Here is a 24,949-nt window from a genome sequence, read left to right as displayed (position 1 = left end):
AGGAAAGGCTGCTGGTCGGTTTCACGCCTATCTTGTTTGTATTCTCCCTTTCCTTCCCTCAGAGAATGAAATTGACAAAGCTTTCCAGAGCAGGCTTGAAACCGACCAGAAGCCCTTTTCTTGTTTGCATTTGCGATATTACACTTAAACGAATATATGTTTTTCTGCCTTTATTGATATCTAAGGAGATACACACACTGGCAATTGCACTTATTTCTCCAAAAAAGCGAGAAATGTGTCACCCCCCCTCCTTCTCCCTTTCCTTCCCACAGAGAATGAAAGGACCAGAAGCCCTTTCCTTGTTTGCATTTGCGATATTACACTTAAAGGAATGTATGTTTTTCTGATTTGAAGCAAAACCCCCAGCAAGTACAATGAACTTGACAAAGCTTTCAGGAGGCAGGCTGAAACCGACCCCTCCCCTTTCTCGCTTGCTGTGCATTGCAGATCTCACCCAGAGCGGCCGCCCAGTTTGCAGGCTGGCAAAAAATAAAATGCATCTGCGCAGTAGCTGCAGATCCCCTCCCAACACCCCACCATTGCGATGATTGGTTCAATTTTCCCGGGCTTATTCTCGCACATGAGCAAAAGTGCAGATATGTGATTGGCTGGAATGAGGAGAAGGGGCAAGGGGAAACGCCCCAAAACCACCCATCAGCTGTAAAGTCTGCGGTATTGCATCCTAACTCCTGAAGGCACAGAGGATGATTCCGGATTTTAAACAGCAAATCGCATTTTTGCCGGTATTGCAAGGAGCGGATTTAACCTGCGAAAATGCATAACAGTGCAAGATGTCATTTGGACGACTGAAAAATAATGAACACACATAGCGGGCGTGTCACACATTTTGCAGTCGTCTGGATGAGCCCTAAGTCGAGCCAGGCCCTCTTCCGATAACAACCGCTCCTTCACCACTCTCTATGCAACAGCAGCCACTCTCACAACGCGCCAATTTTGTCTTTCCTCTTCTAACAAGAAGAGAGCTCCACCCCTCGTCCGGATTGATTCGTGGGCCCGATAATTTATGAAGGAGGCTGAGGCGCTGATTGGTCAGTCACGCCTTGACGGGTCCCCTTCCAAACCCGCTGCTACCTGTTCAACGAGAGGCTTCTCGCGTTCTCCTGAAGTGTTGCTGCTACTACAGCAGCAGCTGGAGGGCAGATGGGGATGGCGGCGCTGCTGCTTGCTGCTAGCTGCATTTGCGGAATAAAGACGGAAGTCCGCAGACAGGCACGCCACCGGCAAATAGAGCGAGAGCCCGTAACTCGCATGGAGTCGTGGCTGGGTCCCTGCTTCCCTTTGCTTCTATGGAGCCCCCGCAGCGGGGCGAGGCTCCTGCTGCTGCTCTTAACGGTGCGCTTGGCGAGCAGGTAAGTAGTGAAGGGCTCTACAAGGGCCCACTGCTGTGGCTTTCAGGCGCAGTTTATTTGCTTGATCCTGAGTTGAACTGCACTTATTGCATTTTGCAAATCTGGTAAGCGAAGGAAGCTCTCTCCTTTCCCGCCTTTCTCTCTTAGGGTCCGATGCTTTGGATGGCATGATCACTACTCTCCTTCTTTTCCTTTACTAAGCTGATTTAGGATCGATTGTGGGGGGTGCGGGGCAGCGGCAACTTGCCATCAAGACCAACATTGGCTGTTCCCGCTTATTATTGAGTGTGCCTCTTGTCTTGACGCGTTGAAAAGGAGAACCTCTCTGTGAAACAGCTTGAACGGCTTGATCCCGTCTAGGTTGACTCGGAAGAAAGCCCCCAGGGAGTTCAGTGAGGCGTATTCCTTGAAAGTAGAAGGACTTGGGGTTGTTGGAAGCTGTGCACCCCGATCCTAAGAGTGTCTATTTTGAAGTAAGCCACCCCAAGGAAGCCTGCCTAGGGTGGCGGACTTGAGCTGTTAAGACTCGGCGACATTTCCCGTTGAAGCCTCCCCCCCCCCCAAAAAAAGTAAGAAAGTTTTTGTCTTTTGGCATGGGGAGCATCCACAGGTTGAACGGCTAACGGATCAATCCCCTGTAGGGATCCTTTTAAGTAACCCCCACAATCTGCGATGCTAAGCATGCTTAAGGTTCTTCTGAGTAAGGGTGCTTAGGATGGTGCTGAATGGGAATTACTTTCGGGTAAAAATGCATGGCGGATCGCCGCTGAAACCCTAAGCACACTCACCTGGAAATAAGTGCCATTTAAAGCAGGGTCCTGTGCTTCTCAGTAAGCATGCCTGGAATTGAGGAGTAAGGCTGCATGCGCGTTGGGCAGTGTGTCACGTTGAATCTTATGGAACTTCCTTCTGAATAAACCTGTTTAATATTTGGCTGTGATCTTGAAGCTCTTGAAAGGAAGTTACACAGGGATCAGGTGGACTTGCTTCCAAGTAACTATGTTGTGGGCGGGAGAAATCGGGGAGTTTTCTGCAGTAAAGGATCTACTGGATTTAGTACTGAAGAGAGACTGCTTTTGTCTACCACTCTCAGATGTGCAATTAGGAATGGAAGTTTTATACTTCTGTAATATTGAGTCATTGAAAATTCTGCACTCCACGTCAGCACTTCTGGTTTAGAAGCAACTGGTTTTCTATGTGCACAAATTACCTTCAAAACTACAGAAAATGCTCTAAAAAAGTATTTCACTTGCAGAGTCCACTGCTGTGCAAAATCTTTGTTGTAGTAATGGGTTGGAAAACTAAGATTCCACCCTTAACTCTTGTCATTATTTAGCTTGGGTGTAAATTTTGAATAGGAATCATTGAAAAACTTGTGCCCTGTGAATACCCATGGAACACCTGGGGTGCTCTTTCAGAGATCTTTGAAGCCTGTTGGATTGGTAATGTAATAGGATTTCCAGGCTGACCCTAAATAAGCTGCTGTTCCGTTGATCAGTGCAAATATGCTGCTTGTAAGTGTCCATTAAAGATTTAAGAAGAAGGAAACCAGATCAATTGTCCCTTTTCAATGCCTTTAATAATTAATAGGTCATGGGCATTGTGCCAACAGTTTATATTTTTCATAAAGATATTAAATTGCAGTGCAAGTTGACAATGAAGTATTGTATTGTCTTTTTAAATTATGTAGACCAAATTGCAGTCCTGGGAGAAGGGAGGAGGATATAGCAGAAGTATAATATCCAGGATGGTTTAAAGAAAGGTTAAAATGTGTGTGAATTCCTCCTTCCTGAGCTATTGTTTATTTATCTGTGTGAAGCGTGCTGATCTGAAGTGTTTCTCAGCTTCAGGAGCCTGCTGTAGGAGTTCAGCTAGAAACATCACTGATTATCCTTTTTAAAAACAAAAAACACATGCTATAGTCCAAGTTCTCTCAAAGGGTGGGGTAAGAGGAGCTTCAGCAGATTACTGGAACATTTCAAAGGCATTGATGAAAATACCAACATAGCTAGTACTACTTGTAAATGAATCCTAATGAACTTGTTTCTCTGGTAGGGGGGAGAAGAATCTGTATGTGCTCATTTAGCTAGTTGACAGACTTTGAGGAAAAGGCAGGGAATGGGGAGGGAAAGTAGGTTAGAAATGAAGAGGAGAGGGAAATTAGCTGTTACTACACTATTTAGTAAAGATTAAAGATGACAAAGGTTAGAGGAATATTTTGTAATTGCACTAGGAATGTTGCAGTTTAGGTGCAATTGTCTTTAAATTTCAAAACAATTAAAAGGGGGGAATTGATTATAATTTTTATTCTGGGTATTACTTCCTCAGCTGAATGTTCAGTATGAACAGCAGCATCTGCATCAACTGGTTTTTCTTAAAGACATCTCTTCCCCACCCACCCCTGCCCAAGATAATGGATAAATAGTCATAACTTAAGTGGGAGCTTTTCCAGGCTAGGCACATGGCTTTGCCTCCTAGAATTTTTAAAGCGCTAGTACATTTGTTAACTGGGCAGCAACTCTAGGGGACATAGGTCAGCCATCATCAAGCTGGTGCCCTCCAGAAGTTTTGGACTACAACCAGGGCTGGATTAAGCTGAGGAGGGCCCCTAGGCTGATTGGTGTTTGGGGGGCCCTTCTCCCTACCTTTCTGCTTTTTTTGCGGCTGCGTGCACTGTGCTCGCAGGTTTGCCATCAGTCAAGATGGCGGCTGAGGTTTCCCTAAGGGGCTGAAGCCTCTGCCGCCATCTTGGTTGATGGCAGCAATACGCGCATGTAGCACGCATGCGTGCCATCAACCAAAATGGCGACAGAGGCTTCAGCCCCTTAGGGAAACCTCGGCCGCTATCTTGACTGATGACAAACTGCAAAAAACAGTGGAGAAAAAGGTAAGTGAAGTGGGGGGATGGCAGGCGGTTCAGAAGTTCTTGTCCCATGATAATTTTTTTTAGCTTATGCACGGGCCCCCAAGAGCTCCGGGCCCCTAGGCTTCAGCCTACTAAGCCTAACAGATAATCCGGCCCTGACTACAACTCCTATCAGCCCCAGGCACCTTGGTTATCCTAGTGGGGGCTGATGTGAGCTGTAGTCCAAAACACATGGAGGGCATCAGGCCAGGAAAGGCCAATGTAGAGAGCCACTGTTTTCAACGTCCTTTTATCAGCTGAAAAGGTTTAGAGTGGATTTTATTTTATCAACCATGGCAGAGACAGTTTTCTCCCTGAAGCTATACTTCAGATATACAGAGGTGTATCAAGAAGTGCACTAGGTATCTTCATATTAAAAAGTCAAGGAAAAGAAATCTCCAATAATTCTGGACTCACAATGGATAATTAAGAGGATGTATACTGGAGAATCTCTGTTAAACTTTCAAAAAAAATGTAGAACAATATATGTGCATGCAACCAGTGCTACAGTATGAATTTTGATCAACAAAATCCTTCATACTGATGTTTATTATTTTTAGGGAGGAGCTGACACAGTTTATTTCCCTCCCATTGGAATCAGTTGGAAGGAAACTTGAAAAAAAACATGGGGGGTAGAGAGAAATGTCTGCCACACACTCCTTCTGCTCTGTTGGTACAAGCCCCACTTGTTTATTTAATTTATATTGCACCCCTCCATCCAGAAGGAGCCCAGGCTGGCAAACAAAAACACTAAAACATCTTTAAAACAAAACATTCTTTAAAAACATCTTTAAAAATAAATCTTTAAAACTTTTTTTTACAAAACTAAAAGCAATTCCAACATAGATGCATACTGGGATAAGGCATCTCCTTAAAAGGCTTGTTGAAAGAGGATATGGTGGTTTGTCTGCCTTCAGCTCTCCTCCTTTCAGTACTGCTGTTTAAAGTGCTCAAAGAACAGTATTGCCACTTTCAGGGAACCCCTTTCTCATTAATATATGCTGAGGATCCACCATGCATCTCTTTTGGAACCGCTCTGCTAGGAATGAATGAATCTATCTCAGTCTGTCCCATCTTGTTTCTGTACTTGAATATCTTAAAGTACTTTCCACTCAATTTCTGTGCAGAGGTTTTGGAATATTTCCAGGAAAATCCTAAAAAGTCATAAATATTGAGGGGGGGGGGAATTAGGCAGTGGGGGTTGGTGGCTCCATGTCAGTGCGACAGTGGAATCTGCTCCATGTTTTAGTCTGAACTTTCAAGGAACTGTCCATGGTCTAAGTTTGAACTAAAACCTGGAGGAGATTCAGCTGCCCCACTGACATGGAGCCACCAGCTGCCACTGAATTTAGGAGTACTTACAAGGGGTATTGAGGGCTTGATCTCTTGCTCTTTTTCTTCCTTTAATACATTGTAAAGAAGCTTCAAAAGAACAGGACCTCTGATGCACTGGATACAAACACTTTTACAAATGGTGTAGGTGACAGTCACATTGTGGTTATACATACAAAGGCCATTATGTGTACAAAAAGATTACTGACCCCATGCTATACCCCCAAACAGCTTTTTGGTGTCAAAGAAAGGAGAGAGGGAGAGCAAGCCCTCAGTTCACCTCATAAGTACAATGGTCAAAGCAGTCTTCAGAAGTCTATAACTCTGAGGACTAAACTACAGATCTAGGATGCCCCTTTTGGCTTGGATCAAAATTCTCTCTGATATTCTTAGGTTGTGCATTGAAAAACATTTTATGACATAATTCACAGTGCACAGCCAGTTTACATAGAGGCCCAGTCAACTGGGCTTCATAGTTATCGATTGTAAACACCAGAACATTCGGAAAGCTAGCCTGAAGCTGTTTATTGCCAGGGGAATAGGCAGTTTGCTACAGCTGCCACCATTTGGAACACTATTTTCCAGTGCTACTGATCCTTCTCATTGAGGAACCCTAGATAAGTCTCCAAGGAGCCCCAAAGTTCCCTGGAACATGATTTGATACCCTGCTTTTGATAATTCAGCAGAGAACATCTGTAGAAAAATACTTATTTTTCAGTATCAAGTGAAACATTTTACATCAGTGCACAATTGATTTATAACTTTAGGAGTTAGTAGGATGGTAGGATAATACTGTTTAGTAATATGAACTGTTTTTTGTAACTTTTATAATGCTATTTTTGTTTTCAACCTGCATGTATCCTTATACTTTCTGAAAGAAGAACCTAGGTTTTAGAAATAAATTCTTTGTATAAAAGCATCAAGCAAAATATTGGGACCATGATGACATGAAGAATGAAAGTGATACCTGACTCCCAGGTGTCCTTCATTCTGAATCATGTCCTGCATTTGCTGATGCCTTGAGGCTATGCGGCATTACAGGATGATAGACCTGAGGTGTGAATTGAGGAGGGTCTGTCTCCACCAGAAGAAAACAGAGTCATGTATGGCCTGATGTCTGGCTCTTCAGGGCTGCATTTATATGGGTAAGAGAGACAAAAATAAGGCCCCAAGTGATCCAAAAGCCTTTGCATTTGTGGCATACACATTTAGTGGAACTCTTGATGCTCTTCAGTGAGGCCAGACTTGGAGTTCTAGATAGCCCCAGAGGCATTTTGTCCCAGATGCAACTTTCTTATACCAGTCACACTTAACCTTAGTCACATTCAAGACTGCACTTAGACTTTGTCCTCCTCTGTACTGATGGTGGCACCATCCTGTTTTAAGAGCGATGGTCTGCCGTGAGACAAACAGCTGCCATTGTTCTTGCCACAGTGTGGGCTCAGACATTGCCATGGAATCAGTAGTCATGCTCCTCTTCTGTCGAGACTAAATAGGTCAGTTCCATGTTTATGTTAAATTGTGTCAGTGCAGACGCAAATGAATGGTCTTGTATAAGATGGCAAAGCCAGTGAGATTCTCAAAGAGCTAGGTGGAAGGGGAAGCAAAGCAAGCTCGTCACTGAGCCAAGATTTTTTATTGTGTGTGTGCGTGTGCACATGCGCACATATTTTTAGGAACCAGTGATTGCTGGGTGCCTGTATTTTTGCACTCCTGGTCTTGTGTGAGTCCCAGTTCAGGCAATATTTCTCTCAGTCAGGTATAGTTCAGCAGATCTTGATATAAATAAAACAGACTGGATTTTTCTTGCCAAACCATGAAATTTTCTATCCATTTTGTTCAGTTAGGACCACAACTTCAATGGCCTAGACCAGCAGGGGGGAACTGTTATTTTTCCACCCAAGGGTCAGATTTCCTTGCAGGTAATTGGGAGGGGGTGCCTATGCTGGGAGTAGGTGGGGCCAGAGCCAAAACTGGGCAGGGACATTCTCTTTTATCTCTGCTCCCCTCCCCAATATGGGTTGTCAGGGGAGGGCCAGATTGCTCTAGCAAGAGGTCTGAACTAATTGCTTGCAGAGGGCTTTCAAAATTAGTCCGAGGGCTGCAGTTTGCCATAGACCAAAAGTCCCTGCAATACAACTTCCTGTGGAAAGCAGCACCATAGAATCCAATCGCCTTGAATTTCCTCCACATCACCAGAAGAGTCTGACTATACATTTAAGTATCTAGAAGCCAAAGCTTGGCTTCTTCCTGAATGAGCAGTAGATATTTTTTCTGCACCAGCCATACACTTGGCTTCTTTAATGGAAATATTGAATAAAAATAGTGTACTGTACACTTGATCAAAGATCTTTAAATGAATGAGGGCCTTCTCCTAACTCCAGGAAACCTGTCACTATGCTGTGTGAGCAACAATCTTCCATGAAAAGGATGAGAGAAGATGAATTTCAAGCAGCAGATGTTAGCCACATCACTTAATGCATTATTGGAAGGCACACAAATAATTATGGTAATGAAAAGCTTAGAAAAAAGTGGAATAGGTTGCAATGAAAGCAAATAAATCACTAAAAATGTTTAATAAAATGCCTTTAACACAGACCTTTGTATATTTTAGAGGGGTGTAATATTTCCCAGCATTTTGCTCAGTATCCATATATGACAGTTGTTCACATCCTCTGACAATGACTTTAGATGTTAAACTCCCAAATGGAAAGAACTATAGGAAGTGGTGTGAAATTATGCTATACATAGTTGTGCCATACCTAGTGAGTCTCGGACTGAGAGTCCACCCCAAAGAAATCCTACTTGTCCTATAATGTGACCAGATGCAGCTGAAATACCTGTACTGTCACTGGAATGGCAAATGGGTGGGAAATGGATCAAATTTCCAATCTGCCAGTGTGTTGTGAGTGGGGGAGAGATGCTGTGCTTTTATAGTTCATTCTAGAACCTGCTTCCCACACTGGTCAACTCCTGAACACTGCATGTTGTCTCCATACTCAGGGCTGACCCTACCATTAGGCAAAGTGATGTTATTATTTCAGGTAGCAGATGCTGGGGCAACTATTCCTCCTTAGTCCCCCACAGCATGGGGCACTGTTGCTGGAATGTCCCTGTCTTGGAAAGATTGCAGTTGGCATACCAGCCTAAGCTCCTTAGAAAGCACTCCATGCAACTCGGGATATCTGCACCTCAAGCAACAAAGCTGGCCCAAGTAGTACTCCCAAGCGGTTAATCTGAGCTTTCAGAGGCAATGCAACCTTTTTCAAAATGGTTTGAATCCACCTTCCCCTAATATGGAACTATCCCTCCAGAGTGCCTCCATTTTATCAGGGGTAAAGCAGCTAAAATAGCTAAGAGGGCTCAAAAGCATGATTTGAAAAGAAAAGTTTTACCTGCTGTCCTAGACATATGCAGTGAGGGAGCCATGAAGTTGACAGGGAATTTCTCTTTGAAAGAAAGATTGAGGGGAAAGATTAGAATTCCCTGTTATGGAGAAATACCTGAGAAGCTGAGAAGGAAACAAGAAGCTTCACCAACACTACCAAGGGGCAGAGCAATCCAATTTGTAGGAAGCCGGCAGAAGAGGAGCCGGTGGGAAGGTCCACGGCATTCAGTTGCCGTTCGAGAGCCTCTGGGCCGGCTGAATGCGGGCTTAGCCTGGAGCTGCATGCAAACATTGGACAGTAAAAGCCGGCTCTCATGAATTACCAGGGGGTAAGCACTCTCCATTGACTTGTAATTATTTTCTTAGACCGACCTTTTTCTCAGAGTAACTTTGGCCCAGATCAGGACCTGCAGGAGCTCTCTAAACACAAGAGGATGTGGTCTAAGGCCCCTCCTTCAAAATGCCCCCGGAACGCCCCTTTTTCGGGCCTTCTCTTCTACCAGTCTGGGCTTCCCTGGAAGACCCCCGGCTAAGCCAACAGGATCCCAGCTCCACCATGGCTGAGCTTGGATGAGGGGCTTCTGCCAGCTCAGCCGTGGGTCCACCATATCCAGTTCTCCTCAACCCAGTGTAAATAGCAGTTGGATTGCGCCTTACTCTTATTAGCATGAAGCTTATGCATTTTCCAGAGTCTTGTTTGTATTAATTTTACCTCACTGTCATTAGAAGGATAAATCCTAAAGACCACCATATTTCTTGTGCTGCACTTAAGCCCTGATATATAATATGCTGATACTTCATACTGAATTATCTATTATAGCATATACTCTTATTGATTACATGTTAAATATTGATACTTAACAGTCATTCTTTGATCAGTTTCTGAAGTCATTTTCTAGAAAAAGCTATACTTGTATCTTATTTTTAACAGATTAATGTTTATACTACTCTAAAATCAGATCATTTAAAAAAAAATCTAGGAACTAGCAGATTGATGGATATTTAGAGAAAATTAAATGTTTCAACTGATTGCCACCTTAGAGGTTCAATTCAGATACGATACCAAATTAGTAGGATGTCAAATTGAGAAATCATCATTTGCCAACAAGCCATAATGAGAAAGTCTGGTTTGTAGTGGGTTTGCAAAATATGACTTGTGCTAAATGACCAGATGGAAGATGAAAGCAGAGCAACTGTTCTGCGTTTCCACTGTAGGAATTTGCTGAATGATGGGGTAAGTTTTACATTAAGTCCCACTGTGTTCAGGGAGCTTTACTTCCAAGTAACTGTGCATGATCTTACTGCCTCTCTCCCCAGATATAAGGGTTTTTTGTTTTTGTCTTTCTATTTTTTAAAGGTTGCAATATCTTTTCACAGAGTTTTATAAGTGCATAATTGTGATAACTCTGTCAGACAAAAAGTTTCACTATCAAGTTAAACTTACTAGAATGAATTCCTGACATGCTTATTTTCTATGTTCAGGGAGTTCTCTCTCTCCCTTTAAAATGGGAAAGCATTCAGACATGTGATTTCTTCCTACCTGTTGCAATCTTAAATATCTTGGTCAGCAAAGATTTATTTAATTCACTAACAGGCAAACAAACCTTGCAGTTTAAGAAGGTACCTATAGCCAACAGATATTTCTATCAAACTTGAGAAAGCAGGGAAATTGAGCTGCTATAGTGAATACACCAGGGGAGCAGGAGACTTGACCTCCTATCTCAGATATTGTACTGCCCTGCAAATTTGTCAAAATGCAAATACCATTTGGGTTGGTCTTCCATAGTCCAATCCACTTCCTGTGTAGCTTGGAAGAATTTGGTAACATGTGCCTCTCAGCATATGGTGAGTGGTGGCAACACCTGCCATCTCCGATGGAGAATTACATTTTTGTATGTTTGTCTGTGTTCTTCTTACTTTGCTTCTTTCCTGTGTTACAAATGTTTCTGCAGAGAATCTAACCTAGAAAATTGTATTTCTCTCATTATTCATCCTAGAAATCTGTGTCAAATATATATTTTATTAATTTCAAAGCCTTTTTAATAGTCAATATCATATGATGGTGAAGATAGCCCTTTGTGTTTCAAACTAGAGGTTATGTTCTATTTCTATTTTGGGTGCATTAACAGTTGAATCTGAAACTGCAGTTTGATGTAAAATCAGACTGATTACAATATGTTGCTACTTCAGCAATGACTCTAGCTGTTGGAAAAAACAAACTTGGCCTGCCCACGATGCATGTTTTCAGCCTGCTATGCTTAAACCACTCCACTTAAGGAAGGGTGGGCATGGTCAATTAAAAACATAGAGCTCACCTAGAAATTTGCTACAATATATTTCACCTCCCACTGTTTTATATTGTGCAAACTGAGACACTCCACATGTCCATTGGAGACTATTGTGCAGATTAGTCAGTGCCATTATTCCACAATTGTTTTTGGAGGTTTTTTTAATGTAAATTTTGCAAAATTTACTGTACTTCACATATTCACAGAAACAGAAGCAAAAGAAAATGATTTCCTATAGGAAGCTACACTGAAATTGCAAAGTAAATCAAACATATTTAAAGTGACTATCTGAACTATATCAACTGTCTTAATGTTGCTTCCTCCCTGCTAAAACAAGATCAGCACAGCACATGTCATGTTTCTCTTATGTAGGCTGATTGCAGGTGTTGCCACTGCTCACCATAAGCTCAGAGGCACATGTTACCAAATTCTTCCAAGCTACACAGGAAGTAGATTGGACTGTGAAAGACCAACCCAAATTGTGTTTGCATTTTGACAAATGTGTAGGGCAGTACGATATCTGAGAGAGGAGGTCAGGTCTCCTGCTCCCCTGGTGCATTCACTATAGCTGCCCAATTCCCCTGCTTTTTAAAGTTTGATAGATATATGTTGGCTGTAGGTATGTACTTAAATTGCAAGTTTTTTGGCTATTAGTGAATTTCGCTGCATTTTAATCTGGGAGGTAAGAAAGGGAATTAGACAGGGGGAGTGTGTCCCTGTTGGTTCTCCTGGATCTCTCGGCGGCCTTTGATACCATCGACCATGGTATCCTTCTGGATCGCCTATCCAGGATGGGGCTTCAGGGTACTGTTTTATGTTGGCTCCACTCCTTCCTGGAGGGTCGAACCCCTTAGGTAATACTTGGAGACTCCTGCTCAGCCCCTGGCCTTTGACCTGCGGGGTTCCACAGGGTTCTATTTTGTCTCCTTTGTTATTTAACATCTATATGAAGCCGCTGGGTGAGGTCATCCGGAGGTTTGGAGTTCGTTACCATCAATATGCAGATGACACCCAGCTTTACTTCTCCTTTCCTCCTGATGCCAAGGAAGCCGTTTGACCCCTGAACCAGTGCCTGTCCTCAGTGATGGATTGGATGAAGGTGAACAAGTTGAAATTAAATCCAGACAAGACAGAAATGCTCTTTGTCAGTCATGGGGCCAAACTAGAAACGTGGAATGTACCTGTGTTAGACGGGGTTACACTCCTCCTGAAGACTCAAGTCCACAGCTTGGGTGTGCTTCTGGACTCGGCTTTGAACCTGGAAGCTCAGGTTTCTGCTGTGTCCAGGAGTGCTTTTGCCCAGTTAAGACTGGTTCGCCAGCTGCGCCCGTTTTTAGAGATGTCTGATCTGACGAAGGTAACTCACGCCCTAGTTACATCCCGGCTTGACTACTGCAACGCACTCTACGTGGGGCTGCCTTTGAAGACAGTTTGGAAGCTTAAATTGGTTCAACGTGCAGCAGTAAGAATGCTGACAGGGGCTGACATTTGTGCCCATACAACCCCCCTGTTGCAACAGCTCCACTGGTTGCCAATTTGCTTCCGGACTCAATTCAAGGTGCTGGTGTTGTCCTTTAAAGCCCTTCAGGGCTTGGGCCCTGTCTATCTGTCCGATCAGTTGTCTTCTTATGAACCCCCCCATTCTCTCAGGTCCTCCGATAATTCGCTCCTTAGGATACCCTCAACCTCACAAGTTCGTCTTTCAGGAACCAGAGATAGGGCGTTCTCTGTTATCACCCCTAGACTCTGGAATTCCCTGCCAATAGAGGTCCGGTCGGCCTCCTCGCTTCCAGCATTCCGTCGCCAGGTCAAGACGTTCCTTTTCCGTCTTGCATTTAACCTGGACTGAGGAATAGGAAATCTCTTGACCATGAGAGATTATGGAGTAATTATGTGTTTATTGTATTGTATACAGTTTTTACTATTTTAATCTTATCTTATAAGTTTGTATCTATGGTGTATGTCTTGCTTTTATAAGGTATTCTCGGTCTATGTTCTTTTATTATAGAGTTGTCCGCCGCTCTGAGCTTTCCAGGAAGATAGAGCGGCATAGAAATGTTTTAAATAAATAAATAAATAAAATAAAACTGACCATGGGGAAAGAGGAGAAGCGGGAGGGAGGGCTGAAGTGGGCAGGGGAGGAGGAAGCAGGAAGGGAGAGGACAGGGGAAGGATGGAGGGGAGGGGAAAGGCAGGTCTGATCATTTGCATGCTTATTGAGTTCAATGGGATTTACTGCCGTGCAATCATGCTTAGAATAGGGAAAACTGACAGTGGAGGAGGAGGAAGGGAAGGGACAAAGCAAGGGGAGGGGAGGGGCAAAAGGGAGGGGATAGGAGTGAGGAGGAGAGCAGGTTTAATCTTCATGTTTTTTGGGTTCACTGGGATTTACTCCTGTACAATCATTCTTAGGAAAGATGATATTGGCCTGGGGGAGGGGCAGGGAGGGGGAGGAGGGGGAAAGGGGAGGAAGGGGAGGAGTAGAGGAGGAGATTGCATGGGCGGGCACTGGGCAGAGGGAAAGCTCCTTTCCTTTCTAAAGCAAAAACATTGTGAACAGTATTGGTATTTTTCAGGGTTTCCCCCACCTTTTTATTCTACAGTAGGCACATGGAGTCTCCCACCCTATTTAAACCAAAGCTGTCCCTGGCCATAACCCCACCAGGCCTTGATTTCACTTTAGGCAGTCATGGTTTCCCCCAAAGACTCCTGGAATGTGTAGTTTATTAAGGGTGCTGAGAGTTGCTAGGAGAGGCCCTATTCCACTCACAGAGCTACAATGCCCAGTAGAGGGGCAGACTTAAATTCCTCTGGCCGCTGGGGCTCTGTCAGGGGAATAGGAGTTTCCTAGCAAGTCTCAGCACCTTCACAAACTACACTTCCCAGGATTTTTTGGAAGAAGCCATGATTATCTAAAGTGAAATAATGGTCTGGCGTGGGTATGGCCACCTGATTAGCTAAGCCAAGCAGCTGTGAGTCTGGCTTTTAGAACACTGATGGTTAGTTGTTACTGAGCATGCCCGACGTAATAATAGATTTCAACATTAAATTTCTTATATTAATTAAAAATCAGCCAGGCCTTTTTTTAACTTTTAAACTGCAGAAGATGAAGGTCAGAGTATGGGACAAGGTCAGTAATAGGATTACAGGCACTCTGTGAACATGACTGAGTTTTAATTAATTTCAACAAATTATGAGACCACTGACAGAAAAAACAGGGGTCTGGATTTTCCCCCTCTTGTTTTACACTTTGAACTCTCGGTTCTCTCTGAGTGTTTTGTGTATTGTCATGAAACCTTAGAGGGTTGTTCAGCAAGCGTTTCTGAGTTCCTGACTAAGTTTTGTAAGGTTTTGTTTTGAAATGAGCTTATGGGAAGGATCATAATGGCATGGGGGATATTTTCAATTTAACATTGCAGAATGCGAAAAATCCATGCTGGCTATAGTATACAGCCACTCTCATGGGTGTATAATTTGGCATATTATGCCAATTCAGGTGATTGTCTAGTGTGATTCTCAGCATGAAATATTGCCCAAGGGATCTCTAGCTATCTTCACAAAAGTACAGTTCCTTGGGCAGAGGGGAAATGTGTTTAAACTGCTCTAATCTTTAGTGGAGATGGACCCAGAGATCTGGAGTAATTCTATACATATTGACTCAAAGGATCACATGCTGAGGTCTATAAATTTCCCTCATTGCCCATGTCCCAACCTCAAGACCATTAAATGCAGGTGTGAGAAATGTTTCACCCTTCAGATGTTGCTGAACTACAACTACCATCATCCCTGAAACCTGCAAGACTGGCCCCCTTCTTGTGAATGCATAGGATTGAGGGTTCTTACTTTCTCCCCTTTACCCATATCCATTCATTGTCCTTATATGTTAGATGTTAGCTCACTAAGCTTGCAGTTTTCCAACGGCAGTTGTCTAAATAGCCATATTTAATGAAGAGACCCCCAAACAAGGATTCTTGGGTCTTGGGAGTTATCAGGAAAATGAATGGGGAGTCAGACAGTGGAATATTCTTATAATATGCTGTTTATTCGTGTCTAACACACTACAGCTATTAAATGCACTCTAGGCGGCCTTGCCCATTGTATCAGAATTATAACTCAGAAATATATATTGGAAGCAGGTACATTGCAGTATAAAATCAATATATAAAGTATAGAAACCTTAAACTTTAAAGTATAAAACTTTCAAGGTACAGCAGCTATTAGGCTACACTGTTGCAAAAGACTGAGTCCAAGCTCAAATTCTCATTAAGACAGAGTTACAAAATAGTTGGAAATACATACAATAATACTTCTCACCGTCAGATGACATGGGTGGATAGGATACCGGCTTCTTGCTTTGACCAGTCTCCAGACAGACTGGTATAGTACCCCAATTGGCATGATTTTTTATGTTTTCTTATCAGAAATTGTGCTTTCTGGTAAATCTGGTTTCTCCATCTAGTTTCTTAATCTAGTGTCTCAACCTGGTTGCTGGGTATGGTGTTCTCAATCACTTTTCAGATATCTAAAGGGATCCTGAATTCTTTATCCAGAATCCCTTGAAAGGCATAACTATTATCTGCCTTATAAGGAATTCCGTTGACTGCCTGGACTGTGTGTTGTCATATGTTTACAGAACAATGTGTGAGTACTGGCTGCCTGCCTAGAAATGGGGGGGGGGAGCAGAGGAAAAATGTCTCCTTTTACTATGTCTGTATTATGCTAAGAAAGGAGAGCCTCAGACTTTAACATCCCATATATAAGGACTAATATATACATTTGTAGGACTTTTAGAGATGAACTTTACATTAAACGAGGTCAGCCCATAATATCCCTGTTCCTTGGTCATGCTGCAGTGGTCGTGATAGTAGGAATAAAAAGCCCTGGTGTGTGCCTAAAAGGGTACTGTGATCAATATACTATTGGTGTTGCCACAGAAATTGCACCATGAGTTAAAAGCAAATTTGAGAGTACTTCATGTAGAACATTTTGAGGGAGCCCAAATAGTTTGTTGGTAAACTTCATCAGTGGGGGTTCAAATATCCATGTGTAGTATACCCATTTGGAATAGAGGTGGAAAATTGTTATGCTTAAGGTGCTATTACATCAAAAATAACTAAAAATGCTATCATTTAAAATAAGTTTTTCTTGGTTTATAATAGGAAATTGATTTCCTTTTCATTCTGAAAGTTCAGTGGAGCTGAAAGCATGCAAACGTCTAAGCTTAACAGAAGGCGTTCTAATAAAAGACAATCAACTGAACTTCTTTTATTAACTGGGACCACTCTTCATAAAAATGTCCCAGCTCTGGTCTAAACTTATTGTGTGCTTTGCTCTTATAATTATCTCCCAAATATTTTACTCTTTGAAATTTATTGTGTGCCAGCTAAACTAAGAGAAATAACATATCTAGTCATTGTGTCTCCTCCCCCCCCGCCCCCCCCCCCGTTTAGGTAGCTCACCAATAGAATAAGTTTGGAATTTTTGAAAGCTGCTTCTGATGGGATAGTTTGAATTCTGTGAGCATTTCTGATGTGCTGGAAATAATTTCACTGTAAACACAGGAACCCTTCTTTCAAGTGAGGAGCGTGCTGGGAGTTTAGTTAATTATACAGAGCTTCTCATGTGGAGAAGAAAATGTTTTATGTCATTTTGAGATGTGCTTCACAGCTGTAGTGATTCATAAGAGACTTGATCTCCATGGCACCTGTTGTATCCATCAAGCTACCACAAGTTTGATGGCAAACTGCTAAAAAGGAAGGGAAAAAATGAGCAACAAAAATGGGAGAAAAATGAGTGTAACCTCAGGCTTGGGATTAAGATATTGGTCTCATAGGGCCCTTTATCTAATGGGGGCCTAGATCTTCCCACAAAGGGACTGAAAGATTGTATATCTCGGGTAAATGAACACTCTGTTTACTCATTCAAAAGAAACATAAGGTAGGGTGCAGGCCAGGGGTGCATGTGCCAGTCCCAGGGTCCCTGTGTGTGTTGGTGCTGCCCCATTTTTCCTGACCTTCCATGCACAGTGATTCTAACAGCATTCAGTTCCAGGTGATTCAAGTCCTTCCTTTGATCCTCCCCCCACCAAATCAGGGATCCAGATTGTGCAAAGGTAACATGCTTGGGGTTGTTGGGGAATTCAGACAGCATGCACCGCTATGCCCTCACATATTCTTCTTCATGACTGAACAGGGCTTATGAGTTCAATGGTGCCTGTGATTATGCATTACACAGGTCATTTACATTGTCCACTCCTGGGGCCTGATATTGATTTACTTGCAAAAATATTTATATACCGTCCTCTCACATAGCATCACGGTGATGTAAAGCAAAATTTTTAAAAAATTACAAGCAGTACATAACAATCATTAAAAAGACTCGTTAGTGTCCATTCAAGAAAGTTTTAAGCAACTGCATAGCCTGTTTGGCATTAAAAAAAGTCTTCAAGAGACGACTGACAATCAAAGGCAAGGATGCCTGCTGAATCCTGCTGGAAAGGTGTTCCACAGCATGGGACTGGTAATACTAAATGCCTGACTTCTGTCTGAAGCCAGTTGGGACTCTGTAACACAGGGGACAACTAACAGTGCTCCTTCAGATAATCAAATGATCAGGCTGGAATATAAAGGCACAGGCTGACCTTAAGGTATCCTGGACTCTTGTGTTGATACACAAAGTTGTTCAAGGCTTTGTAGATCAACAAAAGAGCCTCGGAGGCGGCCCAGTAGCATGTGAGCAGCCAGTCTAAATGTTTTAGCAAAGGTGTCACATACTAGCGCCCATCTGTCCCATCAGGAGTCTAGTTGCTGCATTCTGTGCCAGGCTCAGGGGCAGCCCTACATAGGACACATAGTCTCAAGGTTACTAGTGCATGTACTGCAGTGGCCAAGTTATCCTGATCCAGATATGGTCATAGCTGGCATACTGGAGGAAGGCTGGTAAAAGGCACTCTGAGCCACCAAGGTCACTTGGGCCTCTAATGGCAAAGATTTATCGCTCCTTTAGAATGAGTGCAACCTCACCCAGAACAGGCAACTGGCCTATCTTCTGGAAACAGGAGCCATGGCACCTACCCCACAGAGCCTCTGTCTTCCGAGGATTCAAACTCGGTTTATTGCCCCTCATCCAGATCACCACTGCATTAAGGCACCAGTCTGGGGTTTAAAAAATCTCTCCCAATTCGGATGTTGTAGAGAAATACAGCTGTGTGTCATCAGTGTGTTGATGGCACAGTGCTCTAAAATTCCTAATTAGTTTCACATAGATGTTAAATAACACTGGGGACAAAATAATGCCCTGCAGAATCCCATAATGTAGGTGTTTCTGGTCTTCCCCATGCAGAAGATGTTACTGTGGAAAATCAGTGCCTGAACCAGGGCATATTGTGCAGTTTGAGTGCTTCCATATAGGTGTTTATTGTGGAATCAGTGCTCCTTAGGCATGCACTTTTTTTTCTTTTCACTATCCATGTAACATCAAAATGGTAGCCTGTATTTCTCACCCTACCTCTGTTTAATATGGATTTTCTATTTCTGGGGAAAATCTGATAAATGTAAACATAAAAACCAGTTGCTGACAATCCATTTGCTATTATCTCAATCACCCATTGTAACTACAAACAAAGGCTGTACATACGCTGCTATTTTCATGACACCTGAAATGCTTCATAGTGCTAATTGGGTAGAAGCAGGTGAAAGACGGTGAGGGAGGGTTCCCCAGGGACAGAAGAGGTTTAAATTAATAGTGTTGTATTAGTTGTTAATTGCAGTAAATCAGTGAGAGGGCATGATTAAGTTTAGACATTCCCATCTGGCTTAAATCTGCAGATTTCGCTGTGGGAACATCTACACTGCTAACTTTAAACCCATTCAAAATCATCAGTGGGAAAGGGGGGTAGTTTAGGAGGGTTGCCACCTCTCCCTTTTCCAACCAGCTTGGGAACTGGAAAATGTCTCTTGGGGGTCTGAATCCAAACACTCAAAATGTTGCAGCAATAGCAAAGAAAAGGAGAAAGATAACTTAGGCAGTGTTTTGTTTTTGCTTTCCCACCCAGTCCTGACTTAACCCTGGTGGGGTTTGGCCTCATGCTGCTCAGCTTCAGTGCGGAGTCTGCAGGAATTTATTTAACAAAATGTATATATTGCTTGATTGTAGAAAACCTCTAAGCAGTTTACAAAAAAACTTAAAATTATCAATAAATATAGTTAAAAACAAGTAATTAAAACATTGTAAAACCATTCAAACAGCAATAGACTAAAAACATGAAAACACATCATCATGCTGGGGGAAGAAGGGAATGGATTTGTTAGGGCAGTCCTCCGCTCCCCCAAGGCTTGTGCTCAGGTGGGTCCACCTAAAATAAAGCCTAGACTATGGTCAGAGAGATAAAGATGAATAATGCTAGTAACAAGCCCTGGGTGAATCAAGAGACAGCAGAGGAAGAGGAGACACAGCAAAGCAAAGTGGCAAACATCGCCAAGTCCCCAGGCATATTTGTCCAAGGCCAGTTGCAAGAAAAAGCCCCTGTAGCATCAGACCAAGAGGGCATCTAATCCGGTGACCTGTTTCCAACAGTGGTCAGGCAGATGCCCCTGGGCCACTTATAAGCAGGCCATGGAGGCAATTGCAGACCCATGTTTTTGATCCCAAGTGCCTAATATTCAGAAGGTGTATTGCCCCGGACCTAGACCCTCTGTTTAGCAATACCAGCTTATAATTATTGATTGATTTTCTATGAATTTAATTCTTTTGAAAAGCATCATTTTCAACAAGCCTCTTGGTATTATTAGGCTATTAATACCAATGGTAATTTTACTCACTGTTTTTTACCTCAATATTTGTTATTTTATATATTTTTGTTGTTATTTTATATTTTTAATTGTTTTTGTGCTTGAAATTGTAAGCTGCCTTGAGTGTCTCTGAAAACTAGGTGGGGATGTATCTTTTTAAAAAAAAACTAATTGCCCCTTACAATACTATCCTTGCCCCAAAGAAAAAATACCAGCACCTTCCTCCCCACAGCTGATCAGTACACTGTAAGAATGTTGACACTTCAGAATTTAACTTGGAAGCTTTGGCGAATATTTCAGCACAGATTTGGAGATGCATAGAGCACAAAATGATCCCCAACACTGTCACCCTGTTGTCTTAATTTCATATCTGTTCCCATGACTTCCAGCACAGTACAGGAAGGTAGAGAGTTTCGCCTAATTGCCTAAGTCAGAAGTAGCCAATGTGGTGTCTGTCCAGATGTTGGACTCCAGTTCCCATCAGCCCCAACCAACATGGCCAACTAACAGGGGTGATGGGAGCAGGAGTCCATAAACATCTGGAGGGTGCCGTGTTGGCTACCCCTAGCCTAAGCAGTTTTGCTAGACTTACCAACACATTTTGCTTTCCTTAAAATTCCTTGACTATTTCTCCTGAGCAGGAACCTTCAAAACTGCCCTGCAGTTTCACTTTAGATAAAGTTCTGCAGTAACACTAATTCCAGGTCTTGTTGATTTTGCCCACTGCCTAAGGAATGTCTTCACTTATTTATTTATTTGATTTATATCCCACCCTTACTCCTAGTAGGAGCTCAGGGAGGCAAACAAAAGTGCTAAGAATACTCTACAACATCATAAAACAGACTTTAAAATATATTAAAACAAAACATCCTGGGCCCAAGCTGTATAGGGCTTTGTACACCAAAACTAGAACCTTGCACTTAGCCCGATAGCTAATAGGTAGTCAGTGCAATTCTTTCAGCAGCGGGGTAACATGTTAGCAATACCCTGCCCCAGTGAGCAGTCTCATTGCCGCATTTTGCACCAGCTGCAGCTTCCGGACCAACCTCAAGGGCAGCCCCACATAGAGCGCATTACAGCAGTCCAGCCTGGAGGTTACCACTGTATGGAAAACAGTGTCAGGCTATCCCAGTCCAGAAATGGCTGCAGCTGTCTTACCAGCTGAAGCTGATAAAAGGCACTCCTAGCCACGGAGGTCACCTGGGCCTCTAGCAACAAAGATGGATCCAGGGGCACCCCAGACTACAGACCTGCTCTTTCAGAGGGCGTACAACCCCATCCAAAGCAGGCAACTGACCTATTATCTGAACTTGGGAACCATCAACCCATAGCTCCTCCATCTTGCTAGGATTCAGTCAGTTTATTGGCCCTCATCCAGCCCATCACCAAGTCCAGTTAGCGGTCCAGGGCTTGCATGGCCTCTCCCGAATCAGATGTTACAGAGAAGTAGAACTGGGTATCATCAGCGTACTGCTGATACCTCGCCCCAAATCTCCTGGTGACTGCCCCTAAGGGATTCACCATAACTTCTAACAGGGAAACAAGTGCTGGTGAGAGGCAGTGGTGCCATCAGGGCAAGACACTGGGCAGATGTCCAGGACCCCACACAAATTAAGTAGGGGGAACACCAAACAAAGCAGGGCTGGCTTATTATGCTTTGAAGTAATGCATATTACAGTCTAAAAAGGGTACCTCCCTCCTAAAGACCAAAGTCTGAAATTGCCTAACTTCAACTGCTGTTGAGAGGCGGATAACATCCATCACACAACTTGCTTGACTAGCAACCTGCATTAATGCTTTTTGTGGGTTACAGATAGTGATGTGCAAATACCTGCCCAACTGAGAAATTTTACTAGTTTGATCAAAACTTTCCCCCCTTTCCTCAAATGTGTCTTCTAAGCAGGAAGTAACAAATCAGCTTTCACATTTCACTACAGTAGGGCCCCACTCATACGGCGGGTTATGTTCCGGACCACAGCCAAAAAGCGGAACTCATTTAACAGAATGGTGCGCAATGCCTAAAAACCACTGTAAAATTGGAACAATTGCCATATGAGTGGGGCTTTAGTCTAATTGCATCTAATTGAGACTGCCGCATTAGCAAAGCGCTGTAAAGCGAAAAGCGCCATAAAGTGGGGCCTTACTGTAAAGGCAAGATGCAATGGCAACTTGACCTTCAGATTTGTGGGTTGTCATCTTTAGCTCTTGGGGAGAACACTAAACATTGCAACTACTTCAGCCTTCCTAGGCCATGGGGATATTAATTTTGTACCAATACGGATTGTAATTACACTCGTATGGAGTAGAATAACAATTCTGGAATGTAGCAAGCAAAACCTCTTACAGGGAAGGCATTCCATTGACTGTATGAAACATCCCACACTGGAATAAGTAATTCCAGCAAGTAATGTAGATAATTTGTCTTGGTATTAAAAAGGAAGAACCATGGCTTGTCATTAAAAGCCCCAGTGGGGAGCTGCATTTTCTTTTTAATGTAATGGTAGGACTTTGGATTGACTAGAAGAGTTCTACTGAAATAGCATGCCTAGATAGCATCAAAATGTTTTGTTTTATAAAAACACCAAAGCAGTTGTGTGAGATGAAATACATAAAAGCATTTTATGGTGCTAGGGGAAGGACATTTACATTCACAATTTCCTCCTATCTTCAGATTTACAATAGCACTCCTATTGAGTGTCTCCTAATGCCATTGCTGCAGGAGAAGGCAGCTGAAAGCTACGTAGCTGGAAGTTATTACATCTATGGGCCTGTCTCAGTTAATATCTGGCCCTACACACACAGCAAGTCATAACCTCCATCTGGTGTTTCCTGTGGAATAGAATGAGAGTGATCTTAAGGTGGGAACCCATTCCCTTGTTGTGGACAGGTTAACCATAGATCTGGTCAATTTTGGACTCAATGTGATAACCATAGTGGTATAGGTTCTATTAGAATGGTCTGTCTCAGGACACCAGACAGATTCAATTATTTTTCAGATGGCTGTGAGAAATTACCTGTTGATATGACTGGTGTTCCTACTGATACTCTTGTCAGTCTCTGGAATGTGGAAATGACTCATGGTTGACACAATTGCCCCTAAGCATCCCACTGAATAGAGCTTGTGCAGCTGGGAGCAATGAAACAAAAGGGATGATGGTTAGAAGAACAATGGAGACAGTAAATAGGGTGAATCCAATCAAACACAGGCAAGAGATCCCACTTTAATCATAGGGTTATCCAAAATGACCTGTTTATTGAGAAATCATTTCATGAAGGCTGCATACAAACAACATTTTATTCTAGAATCAATGAAGACTGAGTTTTTTTTTCTATCTAGTCATCACATAAGCTAAACCTATTGCATATTTGTTACCCCTGCTTCTTGACAAACTGGTTTCATTCTGAAAATAAAAGCTTATTGCACATTGATTCTGCATTACCCAGCAGTGTGTCCATCTGAATACAGATGTAGGCAATTCCAGCAATGGGAAGTATATCTACCCCTGCCCAGTGATCTTGTGGGAGAGTGTATACCAGGACCACAAGGGGAGGGTTTTCAAGCCGCATCAACCCCTGTGGATAGCAGGATCTACAATCATTCTAGACTGAAGATGTGTAGTAATTTAGAGATATTTCCTTACAAGAAACATTGGGATGGGAGTTTAGAGATGATCCCTGAAGAATGGGGTGAGAGAGTGAAGCCTGGCTCACTGGAGGAGCTTGAGGAGAAAACACAGTGTTGTTGTAACTACTCCTTAATAAAACTCCTTGTTAACTGTTGGCTCTGTATATTGAACCCAAACATATCACATGGTGTCAGAAGTGGAGGCTACAAGGCTTCTGAAACAGTGTGTAGCTTTCTTCTGCTTTGCTGTAGGAAAGAAGGACCCCACCCAGAGGCCTGAGGCCTGAGGCCTGGTCTAAATTTAACAGCAGAAGAACCACTAGCTTCCTCCGCACAAAGGTCATTATTGAACTTTTACAACCTCCATCAAGCCTGAAAATGTCTGGGAATATTGCAGAACACTGGAGAAAATCCAAGCAAAGATTTGAACTCTATCTGGCAGCCACAGGGGCTGAAGGGAAACCTGAAACACTAAAATCATCAATACTGTCACATGTGGTGGGGGAGGAAGCATTGCAGATTAACTTCCAGTTTGCAGAGGGAGAAAACATGAAGTTCAGTGTAGTAATGGCAAAATTTGAGGAGTACTGTGTACCCAGAAAGAATGAAACCTTTGAAAGTTATAGATTCTTTACGAGCATACAGAAAATGGATGAAAGTGTAGAGCAGTATGCTACAGAGCTAAACACCCTTAGCAAGACCTGTGCTTTTGGGGCCCTAACAAACAGGATTGTTTGTGGCATTAGGGAGATTTTTATTTATTTATTTATTTAAAATATTTCTATCCCGCCCTTCTGCCCTATAATAGGGCACTCAGGGCGGCTTACAAAAATAATATCAAACACATACATAATAAAATTGTAAACAATAAAATCACAAAAACATTAAAATAAATTAAAATACAGAATGCAATAAGGGCAAGGCTGTTGCATGATGAAGATCTCACACTAGAAAAAACTCTCAAAATATGTAGAGCAGCAGAGGTAGTGAAAGCCCAAGCAGAAGAACTGAGGCCAGCTGAACAGAGTGTCTGTGTACTAAGCAAGCAGCAACAGGGACAGCAGAAGCCAGATTAGAGAGAGCAGCAGCCACCTAACAAAGCTCCTGGGAAAGGACACAGGGGCTTGAGCCAAGCTTGCAGAAACTGGCAGGCAGCATGGTCAGAAACTGTGTGCTGCATTTGGGAAGGTCTGTTACAACTGTGGCAAGCACAACCACTTCGCAAAATGTTGCAGGTCACAAGTACTGAAAT

At 42.8% G+C, this 24,949-nt stretch overlaps 1 protein-coding gene across 1 annotated transcript in view; it reads left to right on the top strand.

The window, feature by feature from the left end:
- The first annotated feature begins 1,118 nt into the window (after positions 1–1,118).
- GABRG1 (gamma-aminobutyric acid type A receptor subunit gamma1) overlaps positions 1,119–24,949 on the top strand; it is a 108,711-nt gene continuing 84,880 nt past the window's right edge. Inside the window, exon 1 of the mRNA XM_061583980.1 lies at positions 1,119–1,370. Coding sequence (XP_061439964.1) covers positions 1,162–1,370 — 209 coding nt within the window. The 5' untranslated portion in view covers positions 1,119–1,161. The remainder of the gene's footprint in view (positions 1,371–24,949) is intronic.

Source organism: Rhineura floridana, chromosome 9 (genome assembly GCF_030035675.1).
Source record: "Rhineura floridana isolate rRhiFlo1 chromosome 9, rRhiFlo1.hap2, whole genome shotgun sequence".
In the NCBI taxonomy this organism is placed as follows: domain Eukaryota; kingdom Metazoa; phylum Chordata; class Lepidosauria; order Squamata; family Rhineuridae; genus Rhineura; species Rhineura floridana.
Note: the sequence above shows the minus strand (reverse complement) of the source record. Positions and strands in the feature narration are given on the sequence as shown.